This window comes from Vespa crabro, chromosome 17, assembly GCF_910589235.1.
Source record: "Vespa crabro chromosome 17, iyVesCrab1.2, whole genome shotgun sequence".
Taxonomy (NCBI): Eukaryota; Metazoa; Arthropoda; class Insecta; order Hymenoptera; family Vespidae; genus Vespa; species Vespa crabro.
The window spans coordinates 2,698,326-2,720,825 of record NC_060971.1 but is presented as its reverse complement, the minus strand read 5'-3'; the positions used below and the strand labels follow the sequence as shown (position 1 = coordinate 2,720,825).

At 26.7% G+C, this 22,500-nt stretch overlaps 2 protein-coding genes across 2 annotated transcripts in view; one reads left to right on the top strand and one right to left on the bottom strand.

Moving 5' to 3' along the window:
• The window catches only part of LOC124430207 (cilia- and flagella-associated protein 206-like), a 5,485-nt gene extending 3,942 nt beyond the window's left edge, over positions 1-1,543 (bottom strand). Inside the window, exons 1-5 of the mRNA XM_046976455.1 lie at positions 1,347-1,543; positions 1,089-1,266; positions 820-1,000; positions 445-614; positions 1-120 (exon numbers count right to left, since the gene is read on the bottom strand). The exon at positions 1-120 is cut by the window's left edge and continues 142 nt beyond it. Coding sequence (XP_046832411.1) covers positions 1-120; positions 445-614; positions 820-1,000; positions 1,089-1,266; positions 1,347-1,439 — 742 coding nt within the window. The 5' untranslated portion in view covers positions 1,440-1,543. The remainder of the gene's footprint in view (positions 121-444; positions 615-819; positions 1,001-1,088; positions 1,267-1,346) is intronic.
• A 579-nt stretch (positions 1,544-2,122) lies between these two features.
• The window catches only part of LOC124429980, a 77,114-nt gene continuing 56,736 nt past the window's right edge, over positions 2,123-22,500 (top strand). The window contains exon 1 of the mRNA XM_046975933.1: positions 2,123-2,488. Within this exon, the coding sequence (XP_046831889.1) occupies positions 2,359-2,488 (130 nt within the window). The 5' untranslated portion in view covers positions 2,123-2,358. The remainder of the gene's footprint in view (positions 2,489-22,500) is intronic.

Genomic DNA, 22,500 nt, shown 5'->3' with positions numbered 1-22,500 from the left:
CGAAAGAAATGATATTCTCTATCGTCGCAGTAAATTCATAAATTTTCGTCATTAATCGTTCCAATAATTCAAGGATATCATCGTACGTTTTCTTAACGGCATCTTGTAAAATACTCGGAACTATAAAATAAAAAGACAAAATATAAACAATATAATTATAATGCGTAAAATATATTAACCCAAGTTGTGCATATCTCAAAATAATTTATATAATTGGGGTGCACTATATCCCAAGGCATTTTGTGGAGTTATCATTTATACAGAATGACAAATTTTTACTGAAAAAAAATACCGTATATTCTTTGAAGCCTCGGAAATAATAATCAAAATTATTAAAAGCGCATTATCAATTCTATCATTATAAAAAATATTCATGAATCATGCAATGAGCAAATTGTTTTTATTGACCTCAAAGAAATTAGTTATCAATAATTTACTTCTTACGATTATCGATTTCTTTTCCGCCACGTTCGCAGTCTCGATTAAATAAACGTATACCGGCAACTATACACATCAATTCCATAAGTTGTTCTTCCTTTTCCTGTTTAGGAAGTTTCACATAATGTGACAATTCGGATGGTTGAAATACACTTTGCAACGTAGCTGTTACTTCTCTAAAAACATAACTTTTATTTCATTATTTTATTTTATTTTTTTTTTTAATTTTATTTTATTGTTTTACTTTTTTTTATATATATATATATATATACAAAAAAAAGAGAGAAAGAGAGAGAGAGAGAGAGAGAGAGAGAGAGAGAGAGAGAGAGAGAGAGAGAGAGAGAGAGAGATTGTACGTTATAGATAATAATTTAGTTTCACCGTAAAGTGTTCGTTATAGCAGGATTACCGAGACCACTTAAAAGTGTAATAACTATGATTATTTTCTGATAGAGTTTCTCCATTTCATGATCATTCTCGACTTTTTCCGTTTCACAAATTTCAGTAACCAATGGCGTCGTTTTACGATGAAGACTTATCCTATGTTTTTTGATTATCTCATCTAACATAAAATTCTTAAATTGAAATTGTTAATATCGTAATATATAATTAATGTAATTTAAAATATGTAATTAGATAAGTATAGCGACCTCTTTCACGATAATGTTTAGCATAATATAATTGATTCTTCAATGTCGTTAAACTTGATCTACTTTGATCTTGCAATTTTTCTTTTATTACATCGATCAATCTTTTATGACTTATCTCGTTCTCATCGTCGTCGCCGTCGATCAGTTGATAAATTGGATTTAATTGTGTCAGAGATAGCTATTAAAAATATAATTAGATTATGAACAAATTAGTTTTGAAAATTCGAGGTTAACTTATTCTGATTTAACGAAACTTACCAAGAAGGAAACTATATCATAGGTAACGTGTATTTTATTACTGTTACATTCGTGTAGAATTTTTTTTATTAATATCTTTCGGACGTTATCCATTATTTAGATAGAAAAAATATTTATCTAATAACGTTCACAAGTTCAACAAATAACACATTTTTTTTTAATGATATATGAATACGAGAAAAAATCGGACTGCTTGTGATCCGTAGTTTGATCAATGTTTGTTTAGAAACCGAGGAAAATCGATACGATAACTATATCACATTTTATAATATATAATAATATTAAAATATTGTTTGAAACAGAAAATAAAAAAAATAAAAAATATATATATAATTAGGTATATATACTAAATTTAAATATTTGAGTTTTTCGAAATGATGGTGTATATACATATATATATATATATATATATATAATATTTATATATATTATATAGTGTATAATAATATTTATTATACATAATAATAATTAAAAATTTATTGAATAAAAATATTTATATTTTTGTGTGTGTATATATTAAATCTAAAGAGAATAATATTTTATCTTTTACATATTTATTAAAAAGAAAAAAAAAAGATATTATTTATCATAACAAATAAATGCAATAAAAGAATGATCGTTGGATATAAAAAATTCGATTAAAAGAGAAAGGAAAATTATAAATAGATTCAAATTTCCCGCAAATTGAAGTATCGTGACGTTCGGACGTAATCGGTCAGACTCGGATAAGTTCGTGAGATAGGATGGTTCGATAGGCTGGCGTAGTAGGGGTGATACAGAATTCAGAGGTGTCGCAACAGTCTGCGTTGTCGGACCAGTCGGTCGTGGTGGTTGGTACGGTGTGGTGTTTCTTCGCGTCGCGTTGAAAATAAAGAGGGAAGGAGACTCGTGTAAGGTAACTAAACATAAAAGTGTTACGTTTAAACGATGATCGCGTGAAATAATAAATTGTTGTTCGTCGTGTTGAATCACGGGAGAGGACGTTTTACGAAGAGAAACGGGGGGGGTAAACATGATTAGTGATAATTGGTGGCTGGACTCCCGGTTATTCTTCGCAAGTGTTTCGATGGTGCGGTGCAAATCGGTGCTCTTTCTTTTGATTCTTCTGACGATCGTCGTCGCCGCTTATACTGAAAGTCAAGGCAAGTTAATCGACTTCTTTTATATATATACACAATACATATATATATATATATATATGTATATAATATACGTGAATAATATGTATATATCTATTTATTTATTTTTATTTACTTTTTTATTTTTATATTTTATAACTATTAACTTTACAATTAATAGAACGTCTATTGGAAAGCTCAACGTCCTTTTATTATTTATTTATATATATTTATATATATATATATATATATAGATGATATATATATATATATAGATTTGATTGATTAACTTTTCGATTATCGAAATTTGTATCACTTGTTTCGATAATCGAAAACATATATATCGTTCAGATCCAGCTAGAAGCACGTTCGACCTCAACGTTTCGTTTACGAGTACGTGTTTACTTTTCAAAGAGAATGTTTACCAAGCGTAGTACCTATTCAATAGAAATATAAAAACTGATATATATATATATATATATATATATATATATATATATATACAGATACACGTAGAAACATACACAATATATATCATGAACGACGTATACTTGTATTGAATTTAATACGAATAACATAATAAAAATTACAATTTTCTATTAAGTTTTACGAAAGACCACCAATGACGATCGTCGTCCATTATTTTTAATGATATTTCAATGAATAATAATATTTTAGAATTTTTTTATTGAAAGTTACTCGTTTCATCATTACCAGTTTGTATCAAAGGAAAAAAAATTTTCAAAGGTATTAAGTAAAAGATGGCGTAACACGTTACCCGTTATAAATCTTTTTCTTCTCTCTCTCTCTCTCTCTCTCTCTCTTTAATACAGCTGACTCTTATCGAGAGTTACTCGTACGTTTTTATTTTCTTCTTTTCATATTTTTTGACAGAGACAACGTGTGTGACATATATACATGCATATACATACATATATATATATATATACATACATGCATATATATATATATACATATATATATATATATATGCATGTATGTATGTATATATGTGCGTATGTATGATGTATGCATGTATATAAGGTCGGAGTGGGAGAGGCATCTCGTCTAACATCGTGATAGGTCGAAGAAAAGCGTTCACCTTCGCTTCGAATAACGGAGAACGCGTCGAACGTATCTGATCTTATATACATAGATACATAGGTACTTTTCATATGATTCTGCAACATTCGAAGAAAATAATTATCTCGAAAGTTATATATATCGTTTCGTTGTTGCGCGTTCCCATTTTCAAACAAGAAATTATAATTTATAAAGATCAACATTTTTTTGTTGACAAGTTTACGAATACGCGCTATTCCTTTTTTTAAACGAGGACGATGGAAAAAAAATCGACATTTATTGTTTCTTTTTTTTTTGGCGTAACGGGAAAGGGTAAAGAGTTCTCTCTCTCTCTCTCTCTCTCTCTCTCTCTCTTTCTCTCTCTCTTTTTCCGATTTATCTCCGTCAGTTTGAAAATGTAAACGAAACTTGATGAATATACAGGCGAATCTTTTTCGTATGGAATGGCTTTGCCGTATCGTCCATTATTTTCTTCTTGTTCTTCTTAGAAATCTCGATGAAGAATAAATATGCTCTCGCGATGATCCTTCGGACATTATTGTAAAGGATATTTCTTTTTTTCATGTTTCTTTTTCTATGTAAGAAAATTGGAACTTTCTCATTTCCCGCCATATTTTTATATGGCGTAACCGAAAGGATAAATAAAAGCTTTTAGTCGTAATATTACTTCCTTACTTTTTTTTTTCCTTTCTCATTTTTTATTTGTTTATTTTGATTTTTTTTTTCTTTTTCTTTTTCTTCGAGTCTTACGAACACCGAGACAATGTTAATTTGATTATTAATACGAAATATAATGTGTAGTTGACAAGTTGATAGGTAGAATTTTCTAGTCGCCATATTCGTTTTTATTGATTTACTTTTTTCATTTTATGAATAGCGAAATAAGATTAATTTGTTCATTAATATGAAATATAATATGTATCTGGAGAGTAGGATTTTTTTAGTCGCCATATTTGTTTCCCTCTTTTCTTTTTTTATTTTTTTTTATTATTTTTTTTGTATCTCATGAATAGCGAGACAATGTTAATTTATTCATTGATACGGAATATAATATGTAGAACATGACATTATTCGTAATTTTTTGCTATATAGACATGTGATTATTACGTCCACTTCGTTTCTTTTTTAACGGTACATTGACACCATTAATTTTTTTATGTATCACTAAATGTAATCTAGAAAGATTGATCTATAATTTTACCTTTTTTTTTTTTTTTTCTTTTTCTTTACGATCTTGTTCACTTATTTTTTTCCATAACAATTTATAATATAAATTATTTCGCGACGATACTTCGAATGCAGTATCTTATAATAAATAATTTCATTATTAAAGTATTACGATGTATTCGTTCATAATCACGGCAATACTTTGACGAAAGTCTAACCTATTTATTATTTTTTTGAATGAAATAAATTTTTTTTTTTTCTTCGAAATTTTGATACGTATCTTTAAGGAGGGAGGCGGGGGGGGGCGGAAATTGAAAATCAATATAAATTATATTTAACGGAAGTGTAAATGGTATCGTAATCTTATTAATAAAAGATCAAATATTTAGTTACGAGAGAAAAGAATTGGCGATCGGTGTTACGAAGGACGTACTCTAGAAAAGAAAGGAAACGATTTACGAAGAACTGTTAAATGGATGCATCACACTGGGTATAGTCATTTGCGAGACGTTGCGATGCAGGTTGAGTCATCAAATGGAATTTGAATTCTCTTCGATAATTTAAATCGACAAATTTTACTTTTCATTTGATCTCTGTAATATTCGTATTGTATGTTTTTAAATGATATTATTATTATTCCTTTTTTTTTTCTTTTTTTTTTTTTTTTTGTAAATTTTCTCACGACTTCGAATATTATTCTCTTTCTCGTTTTCCTTTCTTTATTCGATTTTATTCTTTTTCTCTTAAATAAAAGTTTCTCGTGACATGTAAAAAAAAAAAAAAAAAAAAATGACAACGATGATTCACATTATTGATAAGATCCAAGAGTGGGAACGATTAAAAGCGAGAATACTGCAATTCATTGAATCGTTGAGACGTCTGGTGTCAATGAAGGTCTCGACGTATGTCGAAGTAACTAGCAGAGACATTGGAACAGTCATATATTAAACTTATTCGTTCATGGTTTATAAAGTGTCTTCGAACTCTGAGAAAGTTTAATTCGAATTGACTTCCGATAACTGTTTGCGACCTGTAGATCCGTTTCTTTATCGACTCCTTAACCGATTAATCGTGAAGAAGAGAGAAGAAGTTAAGTATTCGAGTACATAACCTATGTACATATTTTTCGATGATGACGATGATGATGATGATGATGGACTCATCTGACTTCCTCTTCTTCATAATCAATCAGCTGTATTACTCATGTAATTTTATATTCTTTCTTTCGATTTTTCTTCTTTCTATTATTCATTTCTTTTTTTTCTTCTTTTTTTATCTTTTTATTATTATTATTATTATTATTATTTTTTTTTTTCTTTTCTTTCAATGTAGATTCTCTCAAAAGTGTTTTTTTTTTCGCTATCTGCACGCAGCTGATTTATCTGGCAGTGTTTTAAAAACGAAAAAGATAACTTTTGGGACAACCTAACCTATAATTTTTCTTTTATATTGCTACAAGCCGGTTTTATCATTTTTCAGTGTCCGTTTTTTAACGTTAAATTTATCGCACGTATTAGGTGAAGCGTTATTCCAAAATAGTGCCGTGAAGGATGTACTTTTATTTATTTTATTTATTTTCATCGTGAAAATGGAAGATCTTTTATGTATTTATTTCGAGATTGTGAACATTTAAAAAGAATTATTATTTATATATGGTCGGTAAATTTTGTCATTTCTTTTTTTCTTTCTTGCTTTTTTAAACGAAAGAATTTTTATTTATTTATTTCGAAGCTTCTAAATATTTTCAAAAACAATACTAGGAACGATTGTTGAAATTGTTCATTTTATTATTATTTCTTTTTCTTTATCATTATTCTTATATCATTATTCAAATTTTTTTTTTTTTTTTTTTTTTTTTTTTGAAAATGAAGCAAATCTTCAAAATTGCTCGATGAAATTTTCATGGCAAAAAAGTTCCCATTGTAGTATGAAAAATTGCAAAAAGGTCGTTAACCACAGAATGACACTCGTTTAGACGTTTCTTGATTGCCCGTTTTTTTTTTCAAGCGTCCAATGGTAGGATAACAATGCGAATTCGAGAGCGGGCAATGAAGTGTCAGCCGTGCCACTTTCTTCTTCATTGTCCCCAACGATAGAGCATACACATTCACGAAGTTGCCTTTAGCAGAAATTTACGAAAATATTTCATCTTAAAAGAAAATGATTTCCTAATATAAACGAACTTTGACGTTAGAGTTTTCTCGACAAATATTTAAAGGATAACGACTTATATTATTTTTTTCTATCATTTTTTTTTTCTTTTTCTTTAAACTTTTTTTTTTTTTTTATCGATTTTTATCCTCTTATATTCTTATTATTTCTAATATGAAAAATAGAAAAATAACTGGACGTGATATAGTAATTTCTTATTAAATTCTTTACCTCTAACAATGACTCACTCTGTGCATGATAATAATCATTTATAAGATTGTTATTAGATACATACAGTTTCATTAGATACATATTAAATTCTTTACCTAACAATGACTCACTCTGTGAATGCGAATAATCATTTATAAATTGGATTATTAGATACGTACATATAGTTTTATATTAATAATATAAAAGTCACTAGATGTGATACAGTAACCTTTGAAATGTTAAACATTTCACCTGACAATGATTCACACTGTGCATGAATATAATCATTTATAAATTTATAATTAGATATATAGGTATATAGTTTTATATTAACAATTGAAAATTTACTAGTCACATTATATAATAACGATACTCTTTACCTGATAATGACTCATTTTATGTAGTAAAAGAAATTATTAATAGGTTCGTTATTAGTGTTTAATTGACGTACTTGAAATAGTGGGATAGTAGAAAAAAAAAAAAAAAGAAAGAAAGGAGAAAAAATGCATTAGTTCGACGAATCAGTGATAAGTACTTCGTTCTTCCTACTAGTTTTCACTGGCCAACTTGTAAGTTTCCACGAAGACACGAGAATCGTTTAATGCGTTAGAAAGAGCCTCATTCTTAAGTCAATAGCTTAATCGTCGTATAAATCGTTTTCCCAACTATAATGTCGGTTACAATGTAGGCGTTGACTGTGAAGAAACACGACGGAAAGATTTCGCTTATCTTTAGTAAGTTATACAGTTTTGGATCTCAATGAATTATCATTTAGCAAGTTGAATTTCTTCGAAAGTTGAATATCCAAAGTTACTAGTATCAAAAAATCACTAGAAATTAATCAGCAATTAATCCGTATAATCTCGATGTTGTTGTAAATTTTATTAGATTTATCGAAAGGTTTTTTTATTTTTTGTTATAAAAAATAAAACTATATCTATTATATAACTGTATTATAAAAATATAGGATTATTTTGTTATAAAAAATAAAACTAAATTTTTTCAAAATAATTTAGAAAAATAGAAAAGTTTTTTATTTCAAAATGTATTAAAGAAACTATAATTTTATTTAAATATAATTTAAAACAATAAAGCTTTATTTATATACAAAAAAGAAAAAATAGAAATAATTGAAATAATCATATTACATCAATAATATATCAAATCGTCCGAATTTAAATATTGATCTACAATAATTATTTTAGAGAATTTCATTATTGAAAAAAAAAAAAAAAAAAAGAAATTGGATTAGAATATTTAATAATTTTTAAAGTATCAGTAAATTATTAATTTATTATTTGACATAATGTTACTAGATTAGTTCATCGATTATACGATTAATCGAATGATTCATAACAGTATATGGTCGATTAATCAAGATCCTTTATGTACAATTTGATTAACTTCCGGAAGTTCGAGGTTAACTGCATATTCACGGATCCGTTTCGATGAGAGAGAATTGCAGATCAGCGATTGACAAATCGAGCTATGCGAGCTTATAGACGACTCAACTCGGACTGAACTAGATGGTACCTCCTGTCTATTTGGCTCAGGAATGAGAGAAAGGGATGCTGTAGACCGAACGTGTACGGAATTTAATCGACCAGTTTGCAGGACTTCTGAAACTTCTCCTTTCATGAGATTTATCGGTCGTTAGCAGGAAATAGCAAGAGAGAAGGAAACGTATAAATCATTCTTTCTTCTTCTTCTTCTTTTTCTCTTGAAGATATTCGACTAGAATCTTCAATATTAATAAGAAGAGTTTCTCAATGTGATAGTAAATCGGACGATAACATGATTTACGATACTTTGGATACTTTTCATTTCAAACTGTGTTGATTCTAACTTTTTACGATTTTAGTCGTCAGACTTGGGTGAGATATCATAGACCCCAATCAAACTTTTATCCTGGATTGTGACGTCGACCAGTTGAATATATGTTTTATGATCTAGCTACCAATTGTATTTTGCATCTCTTTTATCTTCTTTTTTTTTCTTTTTTTTTTTACTTTTTTAGAAGAGCAGACATGATTCAGGGCATTGACTCGAATTTAATCATTCTGGTTCATCAGACTACGAGATATCGTAGTTCAGTCATATCTTCTTCTTCTTCTTTTTTTTTTTTTTTTTTTTTTGGAATGTAAATTCGATGCATCTCACAAGTTTTTGTAACTTACTTATTTTGTTATTTACATTTCTTTTATCTTGATTTTAAATTAACTGAAACTTTATTATTCTGGTTGGTATGCCTGGTGATATTACGGTTCAATCAAACTTTTTTCTGTAATGTCAAATCAACCATTCTCATCTGCATATACTTTGCAACTTATTAATAATATTATTTGCATTTCTTTTTGAAGAAAAATTAATTATCCAAGATATTAATTAGGATTTTATAATACTGATTGTTAGACTTTGCGATGTCATAGTTCGATCAAACTTTATTTTGTTAGATTAAATCGACTTATTATATATTATCAGTTTTAAGTATCTTATCATTTCTATTAATTTATTTTAATTCTTATGTCTTATGTGTAGGTTATCTTTTTATTATTATTTTTTTTTTCTTTTTTTTTTTTTAAATTATATATTTCATTAACGAAGTTTCATTATCAAATTATTATATGAGAAAATATTTCATTAAGTTACAACGAATAATATATTTCTGCTCATTATATACGAGTATAACATACACATTGAACTATAACAAATTTCAAATATATCCTTGAAAGCATAGTATGATGATAAATTCATTTTAGTAATTCGATATTTTTCATGACATATTTTGTGTAATAGAAAGATAAGTTATAATTTTCGAAATAATTATATGCATATTGTGACGATCGCATTATATTTTCTTTGTTTTCTTTTTTTTTTTTCACGTCACGCAACTTGGACTTTATCATTTTGATTTACCATATCTGACGAAGTCACAGTAGAATCAAATTTTTTTTTCTGTTACTGTAAAATCGAACAATCGAATCTAATAGATTTTGTGTCTAACCAATTGCATTATTTGCATTACTTTCTGTTTCACTTTTTCGAGAAAAAACGAACGATGTGAACGATCGATGTTTCAAAATGTAACAAATTTACATTTTACGTCAATTGACCTATTAAATACAATTGGTCGTCAGGTCGACGTTACGGAATACAAATTAAACGGTGAATTTTCATTGAGATATTTACATTGCAAAAAAGCAAGCTTCGGTAGGATAATATGCGAAGACGGAGGAGGAGTAGGAGGAGATGGAGGAGGAGGAGACGTAGGATAATTGATGGTACTCGCGCGTTGATCGGAGGAAATCTCAATTACGCCTGTTGGGTTTCTGCACGAGCGTAGGAAATTCGTTAAACATTAATCAAAGAATAACATTGTGGCTTAAATTTAAATAAATTTTTTATATTTTTATTATAGATCGATTTGTTTATATATGTCATTATTATGGAAAAAAAATTCTTGAAACAATTGTTTTAATTATTAAAGAAAAAAAAAAAAAAAAAAAAAAAAAAAAAAAAAACTGTCGTTTAAATTTCAACAAATTTTTATATTTTCATTACAAATCGATTTGTCATGGACAATGTGTATTTATAAATACATTGAATCGTTGATTTTTGTGTGAACAAATGAAAGAATATTATTTTTAATTAATAAAAGAATAATAAAAAAAAAAAAAAAGATTCTTAAACAAATGATTTAATTTTTTAATTATTATTACAAATTTGTTAATTTTCAATCTTGAATAGAAAACGTCGAAAGAATTGTTTGAGCAGTCGAAAATGCAGCGAAGAGATACGTACGATGCCTTGAGTATCGTAGAATTTGTGGTTCAGACTTAAAGCTGAACGAGGAGGGTAATGGAGGTCACATAAGGAGGCTCGTGCCACGTGTGGGTGGAAAACTTTATAAACGATTTGTGCCGAGTGTTGGCGAGTCGTACCAGTCAGACATATATACGTGTATTAGAATTACTTGAAAGTCGTCTCTCTACGTGTTACATCAGAAAATATTAAACTCATTGTCAAACATTATTCTTACTACGATTATTTAATTCCTATATATATATATATACGTATATATTTAAACTTTTCAAAAGTATATTTAATATTATTGTTATTTCAATTCTGATGTCGTGTAAATAAAAACAAATTGTTATTTGCAACATTTTTTCTCTTTCTTTTTTTTTTTTTTTTCATTTTTTTTAGATGAAAAAATATTCATCTCGCGTAATTATGAATATTCTACAGCATAGTGAATCATCATTGTTTTCTTAGGGGGGGAAAAAAAAAAAAACAAAGCATTCGTAAAAGTAGTCGAAAAAATATACGCCTCGAGATAGAATCCTATTGGTTTATGAAATAATTCCATGATTTTAATACTCATTGATATATCGGATGAAAAAAAAAGAAAACAAAAAAGAAAAAGGAGAAAAAGAATTACAATTCATGTTTTACTTATAGGTAAGAGGATTCATTTATATTTTGACATCGTAAGAATTCCCAAGCTTGATTGGAATTTATTGATCTCGTTGGATGATTCATTTACACATAAAAAAAAAAAAAAAAAAAAAAAAAAGTATGATCTATGAGATCCATAATTTGATAATGATTAATATTCGATAACTTTTTCAAGATAAATTGCATTTCATCGACGCGCACTCGGGGTAAATTGTTTCTCAAAATCGCACAAAGTCACAAAACTCGAATGAGCTTACATGGACTGTTAGATGTATCGTTAAAAAAAAAAAAAAACAAATATTTGGATACAAATTTATAAATTAAAAAAAAAAAAAAAAGAAAAGTATTATTTATCCATCTTTTTAAATTATCTCATAATTTTATATACGCTAATGTACAATTGTTAAAAAGATAAAAATAAAAAAAATAAAAAAAGGAGCAAAGAAAGTAAGAAAAAATTGCAACTCGTATTCTCTTTAACACATTTGAATGAAAAATTTTTTTTTTCCTTGACGTTGTACGAAGTTGTACAAAATTCGTCTGAGCTTATCGGAATGTTGGACGAGTCAAGTTGGATTTAATTGTAAACTTATAAAGAAGTATAAAAAAAAAAAAAAAGAAACAAAAAGAAAACCTAATTTATTTTCTCTTGATATTGTCCTAGTAATCAAATTTTTTAGTTTTTTTTTTTTTAATCAGAATGCTTATAGATTATTTCTTTCATTATTTTTTAAATTATCGAATATTCGTATCGGAGTATAAAATTGTGGGATTATATTTCATATGAATGAATGAAATCTTCTTTTTTTTTTTTTTTTTTTTTTTTATTTATAGACTTTTATCAAAATATTTTCTCATTATAAATATCAGATAAACGATAAGAAAAAGTTCAGATAGATAGATATTTATAAATGAATAAGAACAGAGGTCCAATTTGTATGAAATTGTATACTTCCTTATAGTTTTCGATAGGTATCATATATCTATAAGAAAAATGAGAGAAATTCTATTCTGCTCGTTGACACACTCGAAAGGGATCATCGTTTCCTTGACATCTTACAAAGTCACGAAACTCGAATGAGTTTACATGGGCTGTTGGATGATCCTATAAAAAGACGAAGAAGAGAAGAAAAAGAAAAAAAAAGAAGAAGAAGACGGAGACGAAGACGAAGAAGAAGAAGAAGAAGTTTGGATAAAAACTGTGCACTCAATGCAGACAGTAAAACTCGTTACGGATATAGACCGAAAGGCAAGACAGCTGTTAGCTGGCGAAGGGTGAAATGAAAAGGGAAAACGGTAGCGAGAGTGGGGATAAGGGAACATATTTTTGAAACGGCTTGCGTACGAGCGTGTATATACCTAAAGACGGGTGGTGTGCGAAATAAGGAACGGAGGACATAAATGGGTTCACATTCATGGGTAATCATAAATTTTTTTTCGTCAAGCCTATTGACCCTTCTAATCAACATTTCCCGTGACTTACCCTATATAATTTTAACGATTTTTTTTCTTCTTTTTTTTTTTTTATGTTTGACCATCGACGTACACGAACGTGTGAAGGTCGTACAAAATAAATAAATATATATATATATATATATATATATATATATATATATATATATATGTCTATACAATGTGGTCACTATGTAACACGGTTTATTTTAGTTCGTGATTAATGTTAAAATTTTACGTTGAAATTAATAGAGAAAAAAAATTAATAGAAATGTTAATGCTATTAATTAAAGCTCGATAGTTTGTCATGAGATAAGAATTATTAATTATTAATTTTATATTTTTATATTATTACGATATGTTATACATTTTAAGACGTTTTCTTTTTTTCTTTTCTTTTTTTTTTTTCTTCTTTTCTTTCCAATCTTTTATTTCTTTTTTTTTTTCCTTTTTTCTTTTTTTTCTCTCTCTTTAGTCTCGACAACTTGACCTTTAAAAATATTATTACAAGTATTACAGTATTTATATTAATAAAATGAATAAAGAAAGGTTCATCATAAAAAAAAAAAAGGGATCAATAATTTGTTGATATTATATTATACAACTTGAAGTATAAAAATACGATAACATATGTATTAAACTTGTGTGAACTAGGCTTCACAACTGACATCAGCGAAAACACCCACAAAAGTGTAACTAGGACTCCATCGAAAGAAAGTCCAAGGTCATCTTATCGATCTTCGATTTGTACTTACAGAGAGAGAGAGAGAGAGAGAGAGAGAGAGAGACCGAATGAGAGAGAGAATGAGTGAGCGAGTGATTGAATGTATGTGTGTGAGAGAGAAAGAGAAAGAATTCATGTATATTTAGATGAAGGAACGACATACCATATCTATCGGATAGACGCACATCCCGATAGAAATCGAAATAATTAGCACAATCTCAAGGTAACAACGATTGTTCTGTGTTACGAGGACAAATCGATTGCTCTTTTATCTCGACATTTGAAACGACTATTTTTAGCTCTTTAGATTTTCAACCAGGGCTCTTTTTATTCTTCTTCTTCTTTCGTCTCTCGAAAAAATGATTTGGGTAAAAGCTTACTACGAATACTACTCCATATTGAATGTATACATATATTGAATGTATATATATATATATGTATATAATAAAATTTATTAACATATACAATTTATATAGTAATTTATTACTATATAATATATAGTAATAAATTACATTAATTATACATATAGTAATTTATTAATAAATATATTCTATAACTTAAATATATACATTAATTAACTATTTATATATTATATTTATGTTATAATTAAATTCTTACCTTTAAATATTTCTTTCTTTCTAAAAAATTTAAGAAATATCTATTTAATTAATTTTTCTTACCCTTAAATTCCTCTTAATATTTAATTATACATAAGATTCTAAAATAATTAAATATCTTAAAATCTTAACTTTTTAAATAAATATTAATTATTTATCAGTTATAATTTATAAGGTAACTATCCAATCACAATTTTAATTATAATAAGAATAATTATAAAAATTTATTTATATATTATAATATATGACATATCTTAAATCATTTATTTATTATGATAATAATAAATGTATGTATATATACATATATATATATATATAAATATATATATATATATATATATTTATATACACAGATTGAACTTAGGATGCATGAATTTTACTTGTAGCTTTTTATTCAATTCCTTTGAAATTTACATATTTATTATATAACTGAAATGTGCTTTTTAGAGAGGCTTGTTCCTTGACAAAGAATAGTAGAGATAGAGAATTAGAGAGATAGAAAGAAAGAAAGTAAGAAAGAGAAAGAAAGAAACAGATGATTTGTAATTTTCTGTGAAAAAGAAACGACGTGATAGTATGCCTGTGTTATATTGTAAAAATTACATTGTATATAGCTTATGAATCATGCATCCTACAGTATGATTACAGAGAAACGTCTTAACAAATAATATACATATACATATACATACATAGCATAATATATTTTTGATCGTATGCATTCTTATTTTTATCCTGGAATTTTTTTTCCTTGTTTTCTTTTTTTTTCTTTTTTTTTTTTTCTTTTTCTTTTTGTTCAATTTTTCCATCAAAATTCGACTCAAGTATTATTCAAGGACATAGAATGGATAGAATAAAAAGTCTATGCAATCTATGAACGTTACAGAATTTTTAATTTTCTTTTTTCTTTTTTCTTTTCTTTTCTTTTCTTTACCTTCTTTAGTTCGATTTTTTTTGTTATAGAAATTCGACCAGGCTACGGAATATTACAAAATCTACAGGAAAGTTTTTGTACCGATGAATTTTTAATTAATCTTTTTTTTTTTTTTTTTTTTTTTATACTTTTTATACAATGCAGGTCAATAAACAGAAAAAAAAGTTTCGATGTTTTTTTCTCTTTCCATGTTTTTTCTTTTTTTTTTTTGTTTCTATTTATTAATTAATTCTTTTTTTCTTTTTTTTTTTTTTATCAAAATCTAAGACTCAAACATTCAATATCATAGAAAGGACAAAATGATAAAAAGTTTGTGACTTACGGAATATTTGATTTTCTTCTTTTTTTTTTTTTTGTATGTTTGTTTTTTTGTTTATTCCATTGAAAATTCGAGCGAAGTATTATATTTATCGTAACAGAATAAACAGAATGAAAAGTTTGTACGATATGAATTTTTTATTTTTTTTTTGTTTTTTTTTTTTTCGTTTGATTTCTCTGTCAAAATCTGTGCCAATTATTTATTATCATATAATGAACAGTGCAACGTAGAATTGAAAATATTTTCTTTTCCCTTTTGTTTGATTTTTCAAACAAAATCAAATTCAAGTATTCAGGACCATTAGAACGAATAGAAAGAAAAGTTTCTTTCAATAGAATATTTAATTCCTTTTTTTTTTTTTCCTTTGTTTGCTTATTCCATTGAAATCTGACAGATGTATTTTTATTACCATAGAATAAATCGAATGATAGGGTCTATGGAATAACAACGAAATTTTCTTTTCTTCTTTTCTATCGAAATTCAAACGAAATATTCAGCACCATAGAATAAACGAACAAAATGAAAGGTATATTACTATAGAATATTTAATTCCTTTTTCGTTCACTTTTTCTATCGAAAAATTGGAAAATCTCTTTCGCGTACTTAACACCATAGAATAAATCGAACGATAGGTTTGTGATACATAGAATCTTTTATTCTTGTGTTTTTTTTTTTTTTTTTTTTTTTTTTCAATTCAAATTCGATTGAAGTATTTAACACCATAGAATAGAGCTGACGATAGGTGTCTACTCTGTGCGACATCATATTTTTCTTTTTTTTCTATTTTCTTTTTCTATCAAAATTCGATTCGAGTATTTAACAAAGCCTATAAAAAGAAAATAAATAAATAAATAAATAAATAAATAAATAAAAAAAAATGAAATAAACCTGAAGTTTGTATTGACCTTATGCACGAATACTACTCTCAAGCTATATGACCTTAGGTTTCACGGGCAGGAAGGTCAATCGACAAGCTGCTTTTCTGTAAGCTACCTCACTAGATTTATGCGCGTTCACGTATTATACACGGTGTGTACATATATACATTTTAAACGTACACATACGTTATACATATACGATATACAATATACAATACAAATACGTATTAAATGATATGTTTCGTATAAATGTGTGTGTGTGTGTGTGTGTGGATATTAAAGGTTAACTTTTAGCTATACGATTAAAGATTTACCTCTATATCTATATGCTTATGTATCGTATATACACTTTATATATGTACACGTAGGTATACATATATTATAATTATATGATATACAGTGCAATATATATTAAATAGTATATATATGTATGTGTATGTATATATATATATATGTACGTTTAAAAGTTTATCTTTATACCTTTGTACATTGTACATCCTATATGTGCACCATATGTACTTACACATACATAACAGATATATACAGTAATACATTATATGTGTATATTCTTTATTGCTCAATCTGATCATATATATACATTTTCAATTATATATATATATATATATATTTTGTCTAAAGGTTTACCTTTAAATTAATAATAACATACATGTATACATTTTATATATAGCGCGCGCGCGCGCATAAACACACATATGTACACGCATACACACACGTCATACATATCACAATTCTACAATAAAATTAATATATCAAATGATATATTGTAAGATTTAAATGATAATCTCAAGGAAAGCTACATATCTATTGTCCTCGTTCACTATTATTGATTTGAACAAAATCATTTAAAGATCCTATTTCATTGTGATTATTAAAATGAATTGTTAGAACGTGACGTGCGCGTGCCAATGGCGTCGAAAACTTCTATATTGTTTTTATACAAACATATGCCATATGTTCCTCCGAAAGTTGATGCCTTTGACGATAAGAGACGACTGAGGGAGCACACGTTTATGTAAGAGAGAAAGAGAGACAGGCAGAGACAGAGACAGAGAGAGGGAGAGAGAAAGAGAGAGAGAGAGAGAGAGTGACAGAGAGAGAGGGGGGGAAAGGGAAAGTAACCCCCCCCGTGAACGGAAGTGAGTTTTCTATTGGCACTGGGGATAATTACCGGACGAGAGACAATGACTCGATTCAATGCATTGACGAGTTAAGCTGCGAGGAATACGTGCTTTGAGCTGAACTCAAACGAATGGAGATCGATGAACCCCAGCTTTATTTTTCTTCCTTTTTACTCGTTACGATCAAAAATTTCCCTGTAAACAGTGTCCCGCTTTGTTTTTTTTGTTTTTTTCCTTTCTATTCCTACGATTCGTTCTCTGTGTTTTCTTTCTCTCTCTGTCTCTCTTTATCGCTCTCATTCTCTTTTCTTAGTAAACAAGTTGATTATTCTTTGAAATCTCCCTAAATCAATATTCGATTTATTTCGTAGTTTTTTTTTTTTTCTTTTTTTTTCTTTTTTGGTAGTATTATTATATGATCATCGTAAAATCGAATTGAAAGGATACATAGGCCATTTTGAAAGTTTCGAAGAAACGTCGAAAGATTCGTTGAAATGAATTTAGACGAGAAATACTGAAAGATTTAGTATGGTTGAGTAAGATAACTTTTGTATTTGATATACAGGATATATAGAAAATTTAATCGAAGAAGATTGATAATTGTAAAAATAATTATTAGATTCTTTATTTTCTTGATAAACGAATCGATTATTCTTTGAAATCTCTTTTTAAAATCAATATTCGATATGTTTCGTAATAAATATTTTTATTTGATTATTTATGATTGTCGTCAATCGAATTTAAAATCATTCCATCTTGAAAGTTTCGATGAAATATTCGATCATTGAATTGAATTTAGCCAAAGGGATAATAAGAAATTCGATGCGCGTCATACAATATTTTTCAATTAGAATATACAATCAAATTTTATAATACGTTGTCTAGAAAATTTTTTATTGGAGAAAATTAATGGCCTTTAAAACATCTGCTGATGCAGCTGGCGAAAATTATTCGAAGAAGATTATTTATCTCGTGTACGTCGAAGATTCTTCATGATGATTCACTCGAAGGGGGAGGGGGAGAAACGTGACTCTCGTTGCCCACCTTGAGTTTGCCTGTTGGAACTTCGTAAGTCTAGTTTCTTCTTTCTTTCTATCCTTTCTTTCTTTCTTCCCAGGCTTGCAGAACTATAAAATTATTCACTTTCACGATTGGTTTTTGAAATAATTCTAACATGTATATATATATAATAATTATTCACTTTCACGATCGGTTTTTGAAATAATTCTAACATGTATATATATATATATATATATATATATATATATATATAATTATATATATATTTAACATTTAATGCATACATTGAAAATATATATAGATCTGTATACCATATATATTTAAATATATCTACATGCATATGTATGGTGAATATATTAATATTGTATTTATGGTATACATATATATATATACATTGAATATACATTTGTATTGTTTATCATGTATATCTACATCGAAAATATGTTTATATGGATATATTGAGAAATAAATAATACATATATATGCATCTACATACATGTACATATATTGATTATATATTTATTGAATATATATGCATGTATGTACATGCGAGCACTCGTATATTTGTGTTTGTGTATACTTGTGTATTGAAACTATGGATATATCTATACAGTAAATATTTATACGTGTATATGTAGATTGAGAATATACACAATATAGTACAATACAATTCATAATACTTTAATTAATAACCTAATAAAATTATATCCTGATTTATCATTTGAAGATAATGAATCCTGTTAAATCCTAGAAATATATTATTTATTATTTAAATAGCAAATACATTTCTAATAATTATTTATTTAAATATTTATTCAATATATATTTATTAAATATATGTATAGATATATATGTAATATATCTATTGAAATAATTATTCAAATAGTAGATGCATAAAAAAAAAAAAGAAAAAAAAATTGCATTTTGCATGATGTTTCCTTTTTCGTTTATCTTCGTTGAAATACAAAACAGTTCTTTTTTAGATTCTTTGGAAGAATAGAAAAAAGGTTCGTGGTATATTAAAGGTAGAAGTTATTATCTCTCTCGGGCGCTCCTTTCCATCGTTATCTGGATGACCGGTGGAAAAAATCGGTCAGGGACAAAATGGAAACGCCTCTTGTGCAATTTTCAAGCGTTTCAATGAGCGAACGTTAAAGTTTATCGTTTATTTTAAAATCCTCGATATGATGAGCCTCGATTTCGAAGGAATAATTTGCGTATTATTCACGATTCCAAATGATATTAATTTGAATTATCAATTATGTAAAAACTTTTACTTACCATGTCCCATTACGTTCCAAAAGATGAATTTATTTCCGGAAAAATAAAATTGAAAAAAAAAATCTTCATGTCAAATTTTTAGAAACAAAATAATTGTACTATATAAATGCAATGAAAAAAAAAGTGACAATTATATGATTTTAATTGATTAACATGAAATTGCATAATTATTACCTATCCCTTTTCTTGTTTATTGAAATTGAAACTAAAAGAAGTAATAATAATTCTAATAATCTTATAATCTAATAAATTTTTTATTGAAATTAATTTTGAACAATATAATATTCTCTGACGTTAATAGAAACTATGAATTACTATAAATAAATTCCTTGATTATAAATGAGTGTTACAATAATACATTGTTATATTAAATTATTGAGAAAAAATTAAATAAGATTTAAAAAATATATAAATATAAATATTTTGATATAAATATAAATATAAATATAAATATAAATATAAATATAAATATAAAAAAATAAATAAATAAATATAAATATAAATATAAAGATGTAAATATAATTATAAAAAAATAAATGTAAATATAAATATTTTGATATAAATATAAATAAATAAATAAATAAATATATATATATTTATTTAGTTATCTATTTATTTTTATATAGTAGTTTAGACGAAAGTAGGATGAATTTATGATAAGGATCTGAACCCTTCTCGAAAACAGAATTGACTTGCCTCGGAGTTCTTCGAAAAGATCACTAGATTTCATAATAATCCTGGTGAACAGGATTTTTTCGTTGGATATACAGATTGATTATAGATTAAGGTATGAATGTATCCTTCGTTAAGAGGAATAAAACAATGAAAAATAAATATATTAAAAAAAAAAATTTCACGATTTCTTTCATGTATTAAATATTTTAAAGGAATACGAATAAATAAAATACTCGACTTTCGTACAAATCGAAAGTTTAATGATCTTGAATTTTTATTACAAAACAACTTGTATGTTTCTTTTAACGAATTATTTAAAGAAAAAAATTATTTATTTATTATTATAATTTATATTATTTTTCTTATTTAATTATTATTATTATAATTAATATTATAATTAATAATTAATGACATACGATGACATCGAAGTCGCTTTATAGAAAATTTCATGGAAAATTTCATAGAAAATTTCACAGAAAATTTCATAGAAAATTTCATAGAAAATTGTAACGACAAATTGTCCAATAATCGATCATTTTTTTTTTTTTTTTTTTTTTTTTTACTGGATCTAAATTTATTTCTCATTTTATATTTTGATAGATGTTATAGACATGTTGTAGATTATGTAGAATATCCGTATTGCATTAATTCGAAGATATTTATTTAAAGATAAAACGATGAAGACGCTATCTATTATAAATGAGGATGAATTTTAAAAAATGAAGTTTTCAATATCAAATGCTAAAAAAGTAACTCCACTAATCCGAGAACTTTCATATAACGATTTTATCAAGAATTTAAAAGGAGCGAGAAAAGGAAATTGAATTTTTAAATTGGCTTGCGGTTGCTCAAGGGTAACACAAAAGTGAGAAAAAACCATTGGACCAGTTTTCCAGATCCAAATCTATTCTCGTTTGCTTTAACAATGGCGTACAATTTTAGCTATTTCGTATCACCATTTAACTATATAAAAAAGAAAATCTTTCTCTTTTTCTCCGGTGATATTGTTATACCACTGTGTGGAATAATAAATTCCTATTTCGATTTTATCTTTATCAATTTTTCTCCTTTGTCATATTGAATAATATTACATTATTCAAAGCCACATATGTCCTTTTTAAATGCAAATCATTTTCGAGCACCATTCCGACTCCGACTTCTGTTTGAAAAAACCGAATAACGATATGCCGATATTACAAAGCAAAACCAATGGAACGTGATTTTTTAAGAGGAATTAGATTTTTCTCGTGAGAATTGTTTTCATATTTATTTTTATTTTCTTGATATTTTGTTTCGTTTTTTTGTTTGTTTGTTTGATTTTTTTTTCCTTTTTTTTTTTTTTTTTATTCCTTATCGCAAGTATTTGTATTGTATTGAAATTTGACTCGAAAAATTTATCTTATAACTCACGATATATTAGAAATGGATTCTTCAAGATGTTGTTTAGCTATGTTTTCGAATGTTTCGTAAACAGGGATGAAAGTGATGTTTTTTTCTCTCTCATTTTTTTTTCCTTTTTTTTTTTTTTTTAATTGTCATTATTTTCTTTTTCTAAAAGTTCTCTGAAATCGTATGTAGGTATATAGTACAGCTGTAATATTCGAAATGGACGACTGCATTTGAAATGTAAGATGTGATAAGTGATTCTTGCGAAGTATGTTTAACATTTTATGAATTTATGTGATCTCTTTAGAGAAGTTTTATATCAGAAGAAGTCATCATATTTTTCTTCCAGTTATGTCGAAAACTTTTTTCTTTTATTATACTTGGGTCATGACACCATGAATCATGATCCGTACCAGTATGGGCGAGATATAGTCTTTTGCATGAGAAAACAATTCTTTTTTGTTTTTTTCTTTTGCTTTCTTTTCTTTTTTTTTTGTTACAAAAATCTAATATTTTTTATTTTTATTTTGATGTTATAATTTCTT